General features: G+C 48.2%; 1 protein-coding gene across 2 annotated transcripts in view; it reads right to left on the minus strand.

Moving 5' to 3' along the window:
- cps1 (carbamoyl-phosphate synthase 1, mitochondrial) overlaps positions 1-19,835 on the minus strand; it is a 50,131-nt gene that overhangs the window by 1,563 nt on the left and 28,733 nt on the right. Inside the window, exons 29-37 of one of the 2 annotated variants that reach the window (XM_086146014.1) lie at positions 19,142-19,219; positions 16,935-17,042; positions 16,413-16,502; positions 16,073-16,243; positions 8,710-8,784; positions 6,474-6,572; positions 2,198-2,257; positions 1,990-2,102; positions 562-691 (exon numbers count right to left, since the gene is read on the minus strand). In XM_086146014.1, the coding sequence (XP_086002140.1) occupies positions 562-691; positions 1,990-2,102; positions 2,198-2,257; positions 6,474-6,572; positions 8,710-8,784; positions 16,073-16,243; positions 16,413-16,502; positions 16,935-17,042; positions 19,142-19,219 (924 nt within the window). Of the gene's footprint in view, positions 1-561; positions 692-1,989; positions 2,103-2,197; positions 2,258-6,473; positions 6,573-8,709; positions 8,785-16,072; positions 16,244-16,412; positions 16,503-16,934; positions 17,043-19,141; positions 19,220-19,835 lie in introns of those variants that run through there. The other variant, XR_015106082.1, reaches the window with a different exon arrangement.

The following is a 19,835-nucleotide window of genomic DNA, read 5'->3' on the forward strand; positions in this document are numbered from 1 at the left end:
ATTTTGGTTTTGATTTAACTGGCTGCTGTGACAATTTTATTTCCCCTTGGGATTGGTATGATTCATCTATCCATCTATCTATCCATCCATCCATCCATCCATCCATAAGTCCATCCATCTGTCCATTCATCCATCGGTTCGTCCATCCATCCATCCGTTCGTCAATCCTTCCATCCATCCATCCATCCATCCATCCATCCATCCATTCTTTCATTCTTCCTTCCATCCATCCATCCATCCATCCATCCATCCATCCATCCATTCTTTCATTCTTCCTTCCATCCATCCATCCATCCATCCATCCATCCATCCATCCATCTATCCATCCATCCATCCATCCATCCATCCATCCATCCATCCAATAGTACAACAAACTGTTAACCAAACAAAAGGTGTCAAACGCACTGAAAGCAGATTTCTATTGCTGATTTCAATTACAAATCAGGCTCTTAGCTGGATTATAATCCGATGATCCAACATGTGCAGTAAACAAGCCTCGCAGCTTCGAGGGTCTCGATGTCGGAAAAAATAGCGTGGCATTTTAAACAGCGCCTACATTACCTGGTAGTTTGTGATGAGGGGCACGCCGTGGTCCACCGCCATTCTACGGATGAGGAAGTTGTCCTTCAGGTGGCGGGTGTTGTTGTTGGGCAGGTTGACGACCAGGTCGATGTGACCTTCGTTAATCAACCTGCAAAAACGCCACGAGGACGTAAACGATATGATGGTCCGAGGTGTAACCCGCCTCTCGCCCGGCGACGGCTAGCATAGCCTCCGGCCGCACCGTGACCCCGAGCGCACGGCGTTGATCGGGAACGAATGGATGAAAAAAAGGGATTCGCTTATGAAGCTTTGCTCCACCACAGAATATCCCCGTCACTTCAGATTCCCTGGTTTGGTTTCCGCGGCGAGCCAGATCCTGTCAGCCGCTGCCGTCCAGGCTTGCGAGCGGTTAAATCCCTCATCTGTGATAAGTAGCTACTATAAGAAGGGGTGAAATCTGAGGAGCGCCTCAGGAAGCCTCGGAGACCAACTGACTGGTCTGGACGTGGAATCTAGCAGTACCTTCTGCTCGCTCTAAGCGATCTCAGGCAAAACTGTTCTCAGTTCTACTACCTCAGTGGTGGAACAAACGTCCGGAAGCAACAAGACTAGCATCATCTCTCTCAACCTTCAAGAAACAGGTAAAAACTGTTCTCTTTCAGGACTTTTTACTGCGCTGATGCCCCAGATCAGGTTAGGAACCAAGTTAGGCTATGCAGTGTGTGTGTGTGTACGTTGTGTATGTCTTTGTCAAAAAAAAAACAAAAAAAAAACTAAACCCAAGCTTACTGTTCTGTATATTTCCTGTGCATCTTGTATTTGCAAGTGTTATTTGCAGTCCTTATGTCCTCTATTATAAGTCACTTTGGATAAAAGCGTCTGCCAAATGTAATGTAATGTAATGTAATCTAACCACCCTTCTCCCGTCACAGGACGCTGAATGACTGGACACTGAAACGTAAAGCCATCCTCACTCGTGCACGTTGCCATCAAATTACATTTACATCGGGATTTCCTACATTTCCTGCTTTGAAAAAAAAAGGAAGAAAAACTATATACATCAACATGGTATTTTTCCGAGACGCCTCCACAGCCTTTCCGATGTTCCTAAACCCGATTTGACAGCGCTGTGATATAAATCTTTCCTCATCTCCCCTGTTCAGACCCTTTTGGGCTAATGCCGGGAATCTGTCTGCGTGTTCTTTGATCTGGTCTTCGCTCTGCAGACGTAATGAAGGGCGCTGCCCTCACATCTCCTGCATCACATGCTGATCACATATCCTCATTTTTTCTCAATCCAAAGACTCACGGCCCGCGTTTTTACTCCGGCGGGGCCTTGGCGGGTACGACAGCTATCTTTTTGTCCGTTGGTGTTTTCCTCTCTGCCTTGAGTGAATTAAAAAAAATCAACTTGTATTAGAATATCAAAAATGAACATTTGTCAACCTTTTGATGGCGGGCAGGTTGGCGTTCCCCCCCTTCTCGGTGGGCCAGGCTACCGGAGTGGCGGGGACGTCATTCGCGCAAAGCCAAGCCGACGTCGCCTCGGTCGCGTAGAGCTGCAAAAAGACAACAACGCGGAATTTGTCCGACGTCTCTACGCGAGGAAGGCGTCGTTAAAAGCGATTGAAATGTAAGAGCCGTCGGGTCCGACCTTGAAGCCCTCCTCCTTCAGCTGGTGGGCCGTGGCCAGGAAGTTGGGTCGGAAAGAGTGCTGCGTCGGAAAGAAGCAAAAATACACAGATAATCTTGGTTTGATGGACGGTTCATTTCTGCATTTTCACCTTCAAATCCTGGCTGGAACTCGCCCTTAATATCAACGTCATCTCATAAAATGTATGAAATTTGCGGATTAACAACCGGACGACTAGGACTAATACCGTTTCCATGCAAATGTTTGGACGAAGGTCATCCCCGGGTCGGTTCCATGACTCGACATCACAAAGAGAGGCTCGTGAAAAACTTCAGCAAGTTTTTCACGAGTTTTTCATCGTCTAAAAAACCCGACCCGGAAGAGCCTCTCAACGCCTTCCAAGAAAGGGGATCGCAGAAGCAGCACGAGAGCACAATGGAGCGCATATATCGAGGGCGAGCCGCTCATATTCGGAGCTGACGGCGATGGATACGCAGAAATAAGGCCATCGTGCTTTTCCGAAATCTCCATCCAACAAGGCACTCGGAAAAGAACCCACGTTAAAAGACGATGTTTCGTGTCGGCCGCCTCCTGTTGCGAGATGTTGCTTTTTTTCTTTACGTCGGAGGAAAAGGCTCCCCTACCGAGGAATTCTTTTTTCTTTTCTAATTCAGTATGAAGTGCCGCTTATCGAGGATCGGATGAAGAAAAATATATAACGTCCTCCCGTCTCTTCCTGGGAGCCCGACGCCGTTATTTACCTGAAAGCAGCAAAGCGGCCTGAACTGCACCGTAAGCTAAGTGCAGCGACAAGTCCCTAAATAAAGATGAAGACGGCGCTTCTTGGACTCCTGAGTCATCAATTTGTTGATTTACTTTCCCTTTGTGAGCGCAGCCGGGTTTCCAGCGGCAGCTTCTGCGCTCTGGAGTCTCCCGGGCCGGTCAGGCGCTGAAGATCACGTCCGGTCACCTTTCCTGTCGCCGACTTCAGTCGCTCCATTTCAAATTTGGTCGTTTGATGTTTTCCCCAGAAAATCGGCAGTATTTGTATTTTTCCGAATAGCGACGATTGTTTTCCACAAACGGCGCGTCGATCGATAACGACGGGGAACCGTCTGCTGCCACGAGTCCTTTTCTTTTCTCTAAAATTCTAAAAGTCGTGAGCGCGGCGCACGCTGTGATTGACAAAATGAATATTGATGAGCCCGGTCATGAATACCTCCGGTCTCATATAGCATTTAATCAAACGCCAACCATTTGCAATGACATCTGTGTCATGTCGGGACGCTATGAAGCTTCAATCGGGCTCACGAGCGTTTGCTCGTGCAAAAGTTCAGGGAATCCCTACGGGAAGCATTGTGTGCCGCGCGGTTCTGGAAGAATCCCTGAACGCCTGGATAGAAAGAAGTGAATTGTTAAGGCCTGTGATAGAACATCGTCTAATTAAAAACACACATCTAGCAAAACCCAACAAACAAAACCTCCAGGAATGCTACGTGCTCCTCCGTCCTCCTCCTTTCCTTTCTGACATTAACACAAAGAGCTCACTGCGTCGGGAGAATATGGTTTAAAATCCAAATCCGCCGAGATAAAGCGATCCAAGCCGTCGGGGCGCACAGAGCGCACGGGGGCGCACGCCGCTGCTGATTGGAAACACCAAACGCAACAATAAACAAAGGCGTGTTCATTTGCTTACAAGCCCGACGTTACGCCTCGGAGCGTTTGACCCAGGATTTTGTCTGTTTTGCGCAGAACCCCGTTTGGCCGGCGCATCGGCACATTCAAAAAACGGACTGAAACGGGCGCCGAACGCACCGTCGCCTGGCGTTTCCTTTGCGAGGAGCCGCCCAGCTCTGCTCCCGATGAGCTTCTGAGGAGCAGGTTGCCGCCCGTCACGCCGCGCCTGAGGAAACATCATGCGCTACTTTTGTGCGACTGAGGTTCAAATGGCCGTGTGTGGATACAGGCTACAGTTGGCTTCCTCAATCCACAGCGGCAACATAATTACACCCCGCAGTCGCGGGAACGTGATCGAAACCAATAACATGTCAATACAGATAGTTAGATGGTGTAGTAAAGCGATCATTCATTTGGTATCTAGTTACTTCTACATTTAGCCTAAATAAGGCGACATAAAGACTTTCTTACACGTTCGGCTCCAGCGAGTCCGTTATTATCCTGCACCTTTTTCCCAGCTGATGATAATAACATTTGCAATGCGGCCGATGCTGATCCACATATTCAAATCATTCTGGGCACCATATGTTGCAAATCGTCATACATGCTAACACGGACACGCGTTAAACAGCAACAACGACGAACAATGCAGCAATTGTCTTCTTCTTGTTCTTGTTCTTGTTCTTGCTCTTGTTCTTGTTCTTCTTCTTCTTCTTCTTCTTCTTCTGGCTTTTTGCTTCAGGTGTCACCACAGCGAGCCCACTTTCTCCATCTCACCCTATTCTCTGGATCCTCCTCTCTCACACCAACTACCTTCATATCCTCTCTCACTACATCTATAAATCTTCTCTTTGGTCTTCCTCCAGAACTCTTGCCTGGCAGCTTCACCTTCAGCAACCTTCTACCCAGATCTTCACCATGGTTTGGACATGAACACTCCTTTGTTCATGTCCAAAACATCTCAATCATCACTTTGTCTCGGTCATACATGTCCTGCACCCCTGTGACAGATTCTTCTTCTCCTTTGGGCTTTTCCCTTCGGGTGTCGCCACAGCGAGTCAACTTTCTCCATCCAACCCTATTCTCTGGATCCTCCTCTCTCACACCAACTACCTTCATATCTTCTCTCACGACGTCCATAGATCTTCTCTTTGGTCTTCCTCCAGACCTCTTGCCTGGCAGCTCCAATTCCAGCATCCGTCTACCAATATATTCTCTCTCCCTCCTCTGTCCATGACCCAACCATCTCCGTCTGGCTTCTCTGACCTTCTCTCCAAAACATCTAACATGTGCTGTTCCTCTGATGGACTCATTCCTGATCCTCTCCATCCTGGTCACTCCCAAAGAGAACCTCAACATCTTCATCTCTGCAACATCTAGTTCTGCCTGCTGTCTTTTGGTCATTGGAACAGTTTCTAGTCCAAACATCATCGCTGGTCTCACCACTGTCTTGTACACCTTTCCTTTTATTCTGGCTGATGTTCTTCTATCACATAGAACCCCTGACACTTTTCTCCACCCATTCCAACCTGCTTGGAGCAATGAAATATGGAATTCATCTCTTGAAAGGGCAAACGGAAGTCAAGAATCGAGACTCTTTATTGCTCCTATGCCATGCATGCTGACATTCAGATCAGCAGCTTTTGGTTTTGGAAGGCACAGACCGCGGAGTTACACTTTAGATAGCAGCAACACAGAGCACCGTGAATAGGAAAAGCCGCAAACAGACGTAGATGATAGCAGCAATCACAACGTATCACAAGCCACGGCTGTCAGTGGCATGATCAGATTTGCATTGCATGTTGCAACAATGTGCTTAGAAGAGGCGCACTGTAAAAATAGGACCCGCTTTAAAACCCAAACTCCAATGTATTGCCTTCCAGCTACACATCGCAGCCTTGTGCAAAATCAAATATTCCCCCAACTCTCGCGCTTGTTTTGCTGTTGTGCTCTGGATCTGTCAGGCCTGCCGCGGCGCATCTCCGACCCGAGGCACGTGCCTTGAAGTGGACCCGTTCCCCAAGGGCACCAATTAGAAAGCTGGTGTAATGAGTGCTTTGTTAAAACTGGATTAGTCAAACTCGCAGTTCTGGCCGGCCACAGCGGCGGCAGAACTTAATTACGGAACCTCATGTAATGTGGTGTCATTAAACAGTCCTGAGCTCTGGCTAACATTTTTTGCTTTCGGCTAGGAATAGAGAAACCGGCAGCAAAAGTTGTTTTTCTTTCTTGCAGAGTTTAGCAAAAAATTCCCTCATCACTGCATTCTGTGTTGATGAAAATGAGGCAATCGAGGTTCTCTTGACGCCTTCTCAGAGTACTTTGGTTAATCATGACGACCGGAGATAAAGCTAACGCTAATCTCCCGTCTTTGTTTCGGTTCAGATCGGTGCGTAAGTTGGACGGATCGACGCGGGCATCGACCCCTCGGGTCGGGGCGCTCGGTCGTCATCGGGTTTGCGACAAAACCGAGCCCGACTGAGGGCCGGACCGCCGGCGAAGCACCCGGCGGCCTGAAAGATATAGGGCATCTGCTTTGGAAGCGTGTCACACTTGGCGTCTTGGAGGCAGGAGGAAGCACAAGCAGGAGGGGGAACCTTACAGATGGCCGCTTTCTTACCTGAATCCCAATCAGGATGCCCTTCTGTGGCAGTTTAAAGCCTGTGGAGAGCATCGCCTTCAGGAAAGCCGAATAAATGTTTGGTCCAAAGCAAGCTACCTGCAAAAAAAAAAAAAAAAAAAAAGCAGAGAGCGGATTTGTTATTCCCAGCCTGGAGGAATACTTCACCAAGTGACACAGCAGACACCGTCCAAAAATAACGGCTCAGGCAGAGCACTTAATGAAACTAGCATCGGCCGCAAGTGCGACAAAGAGCATTTTAAAAGCTCTTTGCTCTTTGCGCACGGAAAGGAACATTTTGGTAACACGTAACACGCCAAGGCAGGAAATGGAGCACAAATACATTTATTTTGGTGCAAAACCAAAAGTTAGAATCACGGAGAAATACAGCGACACCAGGAGGCAAAACAGCAGAGTCTCAAGACACAACCAAGATTGAAACTCAACTAATTATCCGACGGACGCGATGGCCGGCCGCGAGCTGATTGGACGGAAACACGAGGACGATGGCGAGCGTTCAAAGGCGGAGCGACGTGACGAACACGAAGGGCAGGAGAACCAACAGCAGGGAGGGTCAGAAAAAAAAGAGAGGAAGACAAAACACGAAATGAAACTCGCCAGACGGCAAAACAAACAGGGAAATATGTTCATTATGGAAATAAATCAAATAAAAGCCCAGCGCTGTGTCACAATCCAAACCTGACCGTCAGAATAATGTTGTTTCTCTTGCATAATTTTGATACTGTTGATGTTTTTTAACACCTTTTAAGCAAATCCTGCTTTTGTTTCTCTGCCGAATCCGGGCACGGTTTCATTTATTTTGCATTTATATCGTATTTCATTTGACGAAATTCAACGTCTTGCAGTTTATTTGCGACACGTTGACCGTTCGATCCCCGGGACGCACGTGGACCTCTGAGACCTGTATTTCGTCAAATTGTTCTAATCATGAATATATTTAAGAGCGCTTTCCTTGAAAGTGCTGTACAAGTGAGAAGGATTAAGAGCAGGAAATAAATATCATTCATTTTTTCCGCCAATCCTGCAACCGATGGGGTTTAAAAGCCTCCAATGAACCTCCCGCATGTTTTTGGGCGCCGGGAGGAACCCGGAGAAGCCGGAGGAACTTCACGAAGACACGAGGAGAACCTGGACACTCCAGACGGACAGGAGCCCTGGTGGAATCCGGCCAAAACATCTATGTCTTCCTTAAAGATGGACTACAGAGTCTGAAGGTCACTCTACTCTATGCTAAGCTAAATGCAAACAGCTGAAAGCACATACACACCAATTTGCACTAAAGGCAAATGATGTCCCTAAAAAGTGCATAGATAGTTGCACGTGGTCCAAATATAATCGGCAAATTTCATTTAAAATGAAATGAGTGAACAGGAGTAGAGAAGGTGAGATTCGGTTCTGGGGCTGATGGAAGCGACCCGGCGCCGCGGCCTGGGACGACTGTCCAAACAGATCATCTGGAGGAGATATTTGACTAAACATCAGCCTCTGCAACACACCGCAAACACAGCGGAGGCTTCGGACCACCGATGAAACACTTTCCGCGGCAAAGCCAGTGTATAAACATGAGGGAGTCCGTTAATTGTGCGTTGCTCGACCTCAGATTTCGCCCCCTCAGATATACAGTGATCCCTCGCTATAACGCCGATCACTTTTCACCGTTTCGCTACTTCCTGGATTTGCATGGTGCATTGTGTTCTGCATTCTGATTGGCTAAAAAGTCACTCCGCTTCTTCTCTACCTGTGCGTCAATAACGTTGCAGTTTAATATGTACACGTACGTAAAACAGCTTGACAAATTTACATGATGTACGTGCAAATTCTCTCGCAATTTCCAGTTTCTCTAAAGCCCGTAATGTTGACAAAACGCTCTGGAGCGACAAAAGCACCTTGCAGGGCCCAAAAGGCAGTGGAAGATGCTATCTATGGCAGATAAAGTTAAACTTCCGGACATGCTAAGGGAAGCTAAAAGCTATGCGGCTGTAGGTCGGCATGACGGAATGAATGAATCTTCCGTTCGTTCCATAAAGAAGGAAGAAAAAAACATAAGGACGACAGCAGCGATACGTTTTAATAAGGATGTATAATATTGTAAAAAAAAATAAAGGTTTCTACTTTTTGCCGTTCTTTTTGGAACGCAACCCCCGCCAAAAACAAGGGTTTACTGTCTTCCTTTGAATATATTCCTTTCCGCCGAAGACAAACGGGAAGAACTTACTTCTCCGGTGGACGCCATCTCACAGCGAAGCACGGGGTCGGCGTCCCTCAGCCGGGGCCAGGAGAACATGGGCGCCTGGTGGAGGAGAGCCAGATGTTTGGTCTGAACAGCGAGGCGGCATCACACACACCGCGGTGCGTCAGCGTATTGATGCGCACCCGTGTGAATTACACCTCTTTATGTTTGCAGAGTATCTTTGCCGGGTTTTTCCTGGACCAATCACAGCATCTCCTTCACACGTCACGTCCTGTGGAAACGTGCAACCACTCACCCACTCGTGCACGTCATAAATAGACATCCGACCGTTCACCCTCTCCAATGACACTCCTGCATGTTCTTGGAGTTTAGGGGTCCATGCAGACCTGGGGGAGCACGGAGACTCCACATGGAAGCGCTCCACGCTGCACCGCGTGGAGTGCGTGGAGTTGGCGACATAAATCCACAAGTGTGTAGGCAACGCAATTCTTTCAGCCAAAATCAAACTACAAGTCGTCTGAAGGCAGAAGTCGCGTCCCGGTCCTTGGTCTTCTGGGGTCTTTGGAGGAAGATGGAGAAGAGGAAGGGAAGCGACCCTTCGTGGACCACATGCTGTATGTTTCATAATGCTAATGAAAGTCAGTTCATGTTAAAAAGCTGATGGAATGAAAAATATTACATTTAAAACAGGAACTGGTGTAATCAAGTGTTGAAGTCAAGCAGCGCGTTTGGTTTAAATTCTAATTTATCCTCCTGGGTGAGACGTCTGTCCCCGTCCTTCACCAGCCAGAATCTGCCACTCCTGACAAAAGCTGCGGGTTTTTGTTTTGTTTTTCAACAACGGCGTGGGTTTCCTTCCAGCGTCATCGCCGAGGCCGAGAGAACCGAGGAAAACCACGGCGAACGACAGGAAACGCGACGCCGTGTTTTTCCGCTGCACAAAAGGGAATCTTGAGGATGACACTGCTGCCACCTACAGCTCCTCAGCCCCTCCTAGAAGCAGGTCATCTCAGCTTCTGTGCTCATCACCTGGCTTTTTCTTCATGGACCTTCACCGCTGAACAAAGAGGTAAACAATTCCCCGTTCATTTTCGATGAGGACGCGTCACGGCAGCGAGCGATGGGAACGCCCAGACGTGAAGAGTGTTTAAAAGGACAAGGTAGAACCTCAACAGGAAGACGGCGGCCTCAAAGCTCCGGGTCTGAAGAAGAAGACCGCAAAGAACAGGAAAGGAGAAGGAAGAGCGAAAAATAAGACGAGTCAGAGGGCAAATAAAACACAGTTTGGAGAAGAATGCCACAAAAGGAGAGGATACAAGGATGATAGGACAGGGGAAGCGGGTGGATACTAAATGGATTTAAATAAAAGAGCTGGGAAATGAGTGAAAAGGAAGCGGGGATTTTATAGGATATTGCTTTTATTTCTGTATTTTGAATAAACCCTGTTCCATTAAAAAAAGAGAGCAGTAGCGTGTAGTCGTGTGTGTGTGTGTGTGTGTGTGTGAGGGGCCGCCGTGGGGATTCATCCTTGGAGCAGGATATCTAATCATCCCGACGTAACGCCAGCATACTAATGCAAGGGGGCACAAAGGGAAGGAGACGCGTCGTCACTTATCGCCGCTTCGCTCAAAGAGTCGGAGGAAGACGGAGCGGCGGCGGCGAGATAAGATGGTCGGACGTGGCCGAGAGAGGAAGATGACACGGCGGGAGCCGAGCGCGTGCAGAGAGGCAACTTTCAGCGGCAACGCCAAAAAGAAAAGGCGTGAAACATGGAAATGAGCACTCTTTCATCAGCGCCTAAATGATCTGAGAAAGACAAACTCTGCGGTCTGATGTAAGACGGGTTGCCTCCAACCACAGCGGTGTGTGTGTGTGTGTGTGTGTGTGTGTGTGAGCAAACAACGCCGCGGTCTCACACACACCCTCGCCTCCAGAACCCACACCGACCGCCCACTCCCGAGTGACAGCGGAGTTTGCGAGAAGCTCCACAATATGAACAATTGTATCTTTTGGAAGCAGCCGAGCCGACGGAGAGTAAAATGAGAACGTCCAGGCGTAATCTTGTTGGCGACGCGGGGTCTTGTTGGGAGGCAGAGAGTAAATGTCTTCGCCTTCGCGGCTCGATGGAAAAACAGCTCAATTTTACCTCCACATTTTCATAAAAATTGCCCGTATTCATCGATTCAAATGACGGGAGATTCTGACGTTCTCAAACACAGACAGGAAGTTCCCGCTCGCATGCGTGGAGCTTCTCTGCCTCGCCGAGACCTTTGGATGATGTATCTTCTAAAAAAAAGAGGAACTCGTTGTTTTGGAGGCTTCTCTCCGGCTCCTCCTCACAGCACAGCCGTTCCGGCGCCGAAATCTAAATCCCATCTAGAAATGACTTGAATCGTTTCCCGCTCAGGCAGGTTTTTCTGCAGGAGGTTTGAATGAACCTCATCAGCCTCATGAGCCCGACTGAAGCCCACCTGGACTGGCGGGAAGCCGCCACCTCTGCGTCTTTTGGAGTTTTATGTGCTATTCACAAGACTACAACTGCGTTCCGTCATGATGTTTCGACCGGGTGTTTGCAGAGCCTCCGCTACGTCGGACCATCACGTGCACCGAGTCGGACGGTTGTCATCGTACCAGCCCGGCTTTTCTGCTCCGCCCTCCCATCCTCCTCCTCCTTCCGCGGGCCCAATCGTCTGCGCCGTCCCGTTCATCCACACCGCCGACAAATACCGTCTCAGGCCATTGTTTGTCTACCGGTTTCCTGTTTCCGGTCATCTTGCGATTGTCTATTGCAGCGATTCTTCACCACAGGGCCCAAACTTGGGCCCCGAGCGCCACCTAGTGGGTCGCAAAAAAAATGTGTTTTGTCCGTGTGGGCCGCGAGGCTGCGGGACGCAATAACAACTCCCGACCAGGTGGTGGCGCTAATGCATCAGTCAGTTATTACTTTAACCAGCTCCATAAATAAGGAGAAGAAGACACTCAGCTAGCTAGAAACAAACAAGATGGAGAAATATTTAAAACGAAAAAATGAAGACGACCCCCCGCCAAAAAGGAAATTTTTGTGCAATCCCGACTTCATTAAGTTCGGCTTTGTAAACGGAGGTCGCGCCCAGTGTGTGGAGTGTGTGTTAACGCTGTCTAACCAAGCACCGAAGCCGTCAAAACTACAGCGGCACCTGGAGACCAAGCATCCGACGCTTGTGGGAAAGCCGGTGGAATTTTTCAAGAGAAAAGAAGACGGGCTGCAGATGCAAAAAAGACGGATCGCGTCACTGACTGGCAACTCTAAACGTGCACCGAAAGCTAGCTAGCTCGTAGCCAGACGGGTGGCACAAAGTAAGATCATATTTTGTGGTGTCATTTTATTTGACAAGGTTTTTGCTTGGTAAACTGTAAGTGGATTTGGTTTATTGAATTGAATTGAATACAAATCAAACCAAGAGTGCGATAATTATGAACCTATACAGTGTATATATATGTTAAATAATACATATTAAATAATATATAATATAATATAATAAATAATAATAAATAATATATATTAAAATTATATTTAATGGGCCCTGGGCCACTCTGTACTGAAAAAAATGGGCGTCAGGGTCAGAAAGGTTAAGAACCCCTGAACTATTGCATTTTGTCCCCGTAAAGACCGAAAGACTTGCGATCATCTCAGACAGGTTGGATATCGTGTAAACCCCGAGACCGATGCCAAACAGCTCAGATTACCACCTTCTACTTAACGTCCGAGACGACCAGAGCGCCACAACTCCGGTGGAAGGATTCCCTTTGGGTTTGTAGTCTGGGACCGTGGAAATCTTTTGATGCAAACCCAGCATAAGTCGGACTCTTGGTAATCTTTTAAATGCCGGCACTCTGAGGCACTCTGAGGGACTCTGAGGAACTCTGAAGAACTCTGAGGAACTCTGAAGAACTCTGAAGAACTCTGAGGGACTCTGAGGAACTCTGAAGAACTCCCGGTGAGTCTTTGTTGGCTCTTTCTCCCTTCACACATAAGCTCTGCGCTGATATTTGCTCGCTGGCTATTTTAGCCAGGGATAGTTTGTCAACTTGCTCACTGAAAAAACCCTTTGACTGAGTCAAGCGCAGCGCTAAGTAAGCGGAGAGTGGCAATTATTCACAGTAAAATAGAAAACATTTCTTTCGTTCCGGCGTGATACCAAATGGTCCCCTGCGATTGGCGACAGACATTCACCCTTTCATTCACACGTCTGGATAATTTGGGGTCTCCAATGAACCTCCTAAATGTTTCTGGACCGTGGGAGGAATCCGGAGAACCCGGAGGAACCTGGAGAACCCGGAGGAACCCCACGGGTTGGGTTGGGTTGCAGCCTTGGCGGTTAAAGACGGCGTTGAGGATAACCGGCTGCATCCGCCGCCAGATTCCTGTCAGAGGCGAGGCGAGGCGAGGCGGGGTCGACGGGAGCGTATTAGTACGGCCTCCTGCCTGTGGACAGCAACCTCCAGATGTTCAGGCAGATGCTCAGCTAAGGCGGAAACCGTCCTCTGGTGTTTTTTTGGTAAAATTTGGGGAGGGATATCATTCTTTCTTTTGTGACCATTCAGTTTACGTGCGCACAGATATCAATATATACTGCTCAAAAAAATCAAGGGAACACTTGAACAACACAATGTAACTCCAAGTCTATCACACTTGTGTGAAATCATAGTGTCCACTCAGGAAGCAACACACATTCATTTGGACTTGTTTTAAGGACATTACATCAAAGTTGGATCAGCCTGGAGTTTGTTTTTACACTTTAATTTGGAGTGTGATTCCTAATCCAGACCTCCATGGGTTGATACAATTGATTTCCATTGATCGTTTTTGTGTGATTTTGTTGTCAGCACATTCAACTGTGTAAAGAGCAAAGTATTTCATAAGAATATTTCATTCATTTAGATCTAGGATGTGTTTTTTAAGTGTTCCCTTTATTTTTTTGAGCAGTGTATGTAGAATAAGTCAAAGGAATTTGAAAGTAACTCCAATGACAGGGTTTTTCCCCAGCAGACGCCCCGGTGAACAGGTCATTAGTTCCAAGTTATCTTTCCTGAGCCGGTAAGTGTGCACGAAGCACGTGCAACGCTGAACAATCCACCCTTCCGCCTTCCTTTCTGTTTTTTTTTTTTTTTTTTTTCATGTTCCTCCTCCTCGAATCATAAATACAACGCTGTCGTTCCCGTGAGTTCGCGCAGACAGAAAATTAGTCAAAGGGGACTTGTTAGCGAGAAGAAAACAGCGTGACCCCAAACCCAGGGTGTCAAGACGGAGAAGAGACAAATCAAGAGCATTAGTTTGATGTAAGCGGAATGAGATCTCGCAGCGAGGACGGCGAGGACGGTCTCTCTGGGCGGCGCCGGCGTGAGACCGGAAGTCATGAAGGCCGGGGGAAGGAAGCTGTGTTTTTGGTTTCCATGACGCGCATCAACGCTGTGAGACTTATCGAAATATTGTCACGCTACGACGGCGTGAAGAAGGCAATAATAGGATTCCACGGCGGACATAAGAACCCTTGTAAGGGCGAAGACGTTCACGCAGGGAAGTTCACGCCAACATCAGACAGGGGATGCAAAGACTGTCACATGGACTTCCAGTAAACTCCGGAAGTCTTGGAAGCCCGGCAACTGCAGCATTCACGGCCCGATTAATATTCCCCGCCACCGCGCAGAGTAGAAATTGAAAACTTTAGGTGGCTGGGAGGAGTGGGGGATTATACCTGCCTGACTGGAGCCAAACTACAGCCATTGTTACAGCAGCTCCGTTGTAATTAGAGAGAGAAATTACTTTGGAAAAAATGGCTTTGGAACAGCTGGCGACACATAAACTCTCTCATATCCAATCTAAGAAGTAAGCCTCCCAGCTGGCATGGAAAGGCACCTCCTACCCCCAATTCCTGCTCCTCCTCACGCGTCAGGTAGGGGGATGAGGCGGTAAATTGCCGTCTTTGTAACGTGATCCGACGGAGCCCTTTTAGGATGTCATACGTGTACGCCGCTTTATCTGGGAGCTCCTTCCCGAACAATGGGTTTTCTTTTAGTGCGCTTGGGCTGATGATTGTTCCAGGCTGGGAGAAAAGTGACAATGCTTTCTTATACAAGACAGTCGCGTGGCGCGGAGGTTAGCGCCTCCGCCTGGTCGCTAAGAAAGGCCCCTTTTTCCCCAGCGATCGGCTGTTCTCCCTCGGGGTTACATGACATTACATCCCAGTCATTTAGCAGACGCTTTTATCCAAAGCAAATTAAGAAAATTTCGATTCAATAACCGAAGATCCAAAGTACCAGTCGTCGTTATTCAGAAGTCACCATTCTGCCAAATTACCATCTCAAAGCCGTGTATATACATTCATTTCTTGTTTTTTTTTTTTTGCTAAGTGTGATTAGTGTGGTAGTTCTTGGTGAAGAGGTATGTTTTCAGCTCCCGGCAGAAGATGGGCAGCGACCCCGCTGTTCTGACCTTTTTCAGGAGTTCGTTCCACCGCCGAGGAGCCGAGACCGAGAAGAGCCGAGACCGGTTGGATCGGCGGCGGACAGAGGGGATCGGAGGGGACGGGTAGGGACGTGTGGATCGACCATATCCTGGAGATAAGACGGGGCCATCTTGTTCACCGCCCGGTAGGCGAACACCAGGGTCTTGGACTTGATGTGGCGGCAACCAGGAGCCGGTGAAGGGACGTAAGAAGGGGAGTGTGTGAGAGAGTTTGGGGTGGTGGAACACCAGGCGGGCTGACGCTTTCTGGTTCCTCCCGCAGTCCAAAACCAAGTCTAAGTTGCCCAGATGTGTGAACGAGCGAGTCAATGTCTGGAGGTCTCAACGTGCACGGTGATCCACCTGCGACCGGAGCAGGATGAAGCCCGACTCTCAGCCAATGACGGCTCCAGAAACCCCCAAAGCGGGACAGTCGGGTGGATGAATGAATGAATGAATGAATGAATGAATGAATGAACACAAGAAAGGTGATCATTCACATCAGCCTACATAGTTTTGTATTTCGGTTTTGGAAAGTTGTATCTATAAAATACAATGATATCAGAGGCTGAAACTAAAAGGGACTCAATCACTCGGCGGTTTAGACCGATAAGCAGTGGCTCGGCAAAAGAAACGCCGCAACAACTGCCAATACATGATGGAGCTGATCAACCACCTTGTTTCTGCATGGTTTCACCCACTGGGAGCGGCTAAGCCTCTTCCAAGTCATTTCAATTCCACCACCTGTTTTTCCACGTTTTACTCCGAAATTAAAGCATCGGACAGAACAGCACAAAAAAGATTGTTGTCGTTGGCGGAGAAAAAAAAAAAATTGGAATCAGGTGAGCTAAATGTTGGACCAAACCTGAAACAAAAGGGTCAAACGGAGACGGTCTAACTCACCTTGATGCCCACGTAGTCAATGGGGACGATGGGTTTTTCCAGCGAGGGCAAGCTGGCCTCGTCCACCGTCTCCCCGACCATCACTTTGGTCGCCACGTTGATGAAGTCCACGCCGATTGTTTTGGAAACAAAAGGGAAAGAGCGCGACGCCCGCAGGTTGCACTCAATCACCTGAGAAGGTGACAGAACGGACACGAGTACGTAAGTAAGGAGAAGGAGGGCGAGCGTCCGCTGAACGTCTTCACGCTGCCGCGTCCCGAGTGCAACCAGCCTGTCGCCGCCGCACTGTGTTAGAAAACACTACTTTCGGGTCAGTGCGGCCCCGCGAACCGCTACTCACCATGACATCGTTGCCTTTCACCAGAAACTGAGTGTTAAACGGGCCTGAAATTTCAAAGGCTTGAGCGATTTTCCGGGTAGCGATCTTAACCTGCAAGAAAAAGAAGAAAGAATAACAATCATAGCAGGAGTGCGATAGCTGCGCCGTTCAGATCGCCGTTTCCAGTCCAACTGTTATCCTCGCTCGCTTTGGAAAACACAAGCGGTAATTTGACGGTCCGGTAAACGTTTGTTTGCCGGCTCATTCGGACACATCGTACGAGGCAGGAACACACGTTGGAGTCGAACACCACGTGCGCGCTTCTGTGCACGTTAGCGGCGAACGGGACGTGACCCGACGCTCCGTCCTTTCCTTATCATAAGAGTATTTACCAGGTAGGGGAAGGACAATTAAACACATCTCCCTAATGGTTAATGCTTTTTTTCTATTTATCCATTACATTTATTGATGAATACTCATTTCCTTTTAGTCATTATGTCTGAACTAAAAATGCTTTACAATATGTTCGGACTTAAAACGCACCTTTTCCAGAGATCCCTGGCTAATGGTCTGGGTGGGAAGCATCAGAGTGGCGTCTCCTGAATGCACGCCTGCGTCCTCCACGTGTTCCGTTATCGCATGGACCAGCACCTGGACACACACACACACACACACACACACACACAGTAATTGTGACACACGGACAGCGTGGGATCATTCTGCTGGACGCAGTCGCTGTCTCGATCTGATACGCTCAAGAGGTCATGAGCGGCGGTGCACGCTTGCAATGGCCGTCTAGTGCGAACCTCGACTTGACAACAGAGGAAGAAGCAGCGGCCCGAGAAAAAGAAATTTTCTTAATTTTCCCAAATCTAGGATTTCCCCCCTCGCAGGTCCATGGCGGTCCATATGGGAGTCCTGCAGAAAGCCTCGCGGCCAGTTAGCAGACATTTGGCGCCATATGTAAGGGAGCCGGAAGGCGAGCTCTCCATTTACAACTGTGGGCCACTACTGGGGAGGGAATGTGTTTTCTAAGACCAACACTTGTTTGCTTTGCTGTCAGACTGCAAGTCCAGAGAAGACCCTGTGGTCATGGCAGGTCCAGAAAGCTAGCGCTGCGTTAGCCTCCTGCACGCACGGGGCCTCCTGACGCTTCAAAATTAGCTTTTTCTTGTCAAATGAATAGCTTCCTATCAACAACAGGAAAGACAAGTGATCTGCATCAGCAGAGTATTTTGCATGTGTGTGTGTGTGTGTGTGTGTGTGTGTGTGTGTGTGTGTGTGTGTGTGTGCGCGCGCCTAAATGGGCTGCTGTGTCATTAGCTCATTTAAACTGCTGCTAACCACAGCATTCATTAGCACTCTTCAGATAGAGCATGTAATTAATACGTATTATCTCTGACTCTGCACACACACACACACACACACACACACACACACACACACACACACACACACACTGCCTGGCCGGGAATAATTAGGCCTGTTTGGTATTCAATGAGTGGACAGCTTGTTAATGTGATATTGTAGATAAAGAAAAGGGTTGTAGTCAAGAGAAAGTACAGAGAGAGAAAGTCCTCGCTTTTCCTGCTTCGGCCAAAATCAAACTGACACTTGAGAAACGACTCCCACGACACGGCGGCAAAAAGGCCATCGGCACAAGAACCCAGATGGCTCGGCTGCCTACGGTTACACCGCAAACAACTTTTCTTTATTGCATAATTTATCAAAAATAAACAGGACTGCACTCTATGCAAATAAGCTGCGCGTATATTTTCATTGTGTTTCTGAGCTAAAATATCAACTGAGAGCATTAAATCACACTCGTTTGAGTATTCGAGGGGATAACGTTTAATCACGGTCTCACGTTGATTTATGTCGCGTTAAAATAAGATAAATCCACGCCCGTCCCGGAAAACCCGGTGGAAATACAAGCTGGGTTTCCTTTCGGTGCGGCGGCGAGTTCATCCATGAGTTGAAACATTAGAACCCTGCGGCGCCGCTGCTGCCAAATTGCCAATTTGTATTATCCTGACGCGTAAATCTGAACGCGCCGCTGTCCGCTAGAAGTTTTTTCTCTTATTAAAAACTTATCTCGGTGACTCGCAGGAGATAAAGTTAGGCTTTTGTCCGTTTCTGAAATAGACTTTGATTTTCAGCGTTGACTTTCATTGAAAACAAACAAATCAAGGTTCAAACAAAATGTGAATATTAGAAGCAGAATGCTAATGAAACATCTGGGAGAAGGACGTGAATCTGCACCGCGTGTCAATCAGATAAGAGTTTGTCCAACAAAAAGAGAATTTCAACGCGACCAAAAGATCCCATCTGAACGGGAAAATTCATTTAGCGTCGCCAGATTTTTGCATTTTGGGTTTTAATGTATTCTCTCCTCCACATCAGATCTGTCTGCTCCGTAATGACTTTTTACCGGAGATTAATGAGATTACTTCCGTTTTATTAATCGACTGGGCTCAATATCTATCCCGGCTCTCAAACCGCTCTGGAAAATGATAGAGGACTGAATAATGCTTCGCCGGCAAGATGAATCACGGCGATACTGTCCAAACGGAAGCTGGAGTCGGGATAAAAAGCAACAGGATGTCACATTATTGGCTTTTCTTTCTTCCCCGTGAAAGCCACTGGAAGCCGGGCCTCATTTCGGTTCCAGTCATTTCTCTAATGATGGCGTGCGACGCACCGTTCCAGCGGCGGTCGAGCGACGGGCGTCCGGAAACGCGACCTCTCACCTTGCCGTTTCGAGCCACGGCGTCCACCTCCACCTCCCTGGCGCCGCGGATGAACTTGGTGATGACCACGGGATGCTCCTGAAGGACAGGCAGAGAACGGGTTTGTTTATGGACCGGGACCTTCAACCATCAACTTCCTAAGCAGCTTAAATGCATCCCGGCCCGTCCGCCTCCGGAGAATGACGGCTCTTAACCCGCGTGGCGCTCGGTTCGAAGAGGCGGAGTGTGTTTTCAGCCGCTGCGTCAGAAACCAAAGTCACATCCTGGTGTGAGAGGAAGCTCGGCTGCGTCTAGAAGAAATGGGCCGGATAAAGCCCAGATCAAACTCCCGATCCTCTCGCCCTGCGGGGAGCTTAACTTGTTCGCCACTTTCCTCTGGAAGCCTTGATTTTTTTTTTTTCCGTTTTCAAGAAAGAGCAAAGCGTCAGCAGAAAAAAGGGCATTTTTGAGCCTTTGACGTTTAAACGTCGATTATGATAGCTTCCTTTTTCCTTAAGTCCTTCATTATCGACCCTGCAAAGGTGCGGGTCCATCCCAGCTGTCAGCGAGAGGCGGGACGCTCAAAAGCAAGGCCACGTACATTTTCTTTCGGATAACCATGTAAGCCTAGAACAACACAAATAATTACAATAAAATAAATTTTGACTTAAACATCTCTCCATGTGCTGCGTGCTCTGTCTGTGTCTGCTCTCTG

This window comes from Fistularia commersonii, chromosome 4, assembly GCF_037954325.1.
Source record: "Fistularia commersonii isolate RoL2024-O1a breed Wild chromosome 4, RoL_Fcom_v1.0, whole genome shotgun sequence".
NCBI lineage: Eukaryota > Metazoa > Chordata > Actinopteri > Syngnathiformes > Fistulariidae > Fistularia > Fistularia commersonii.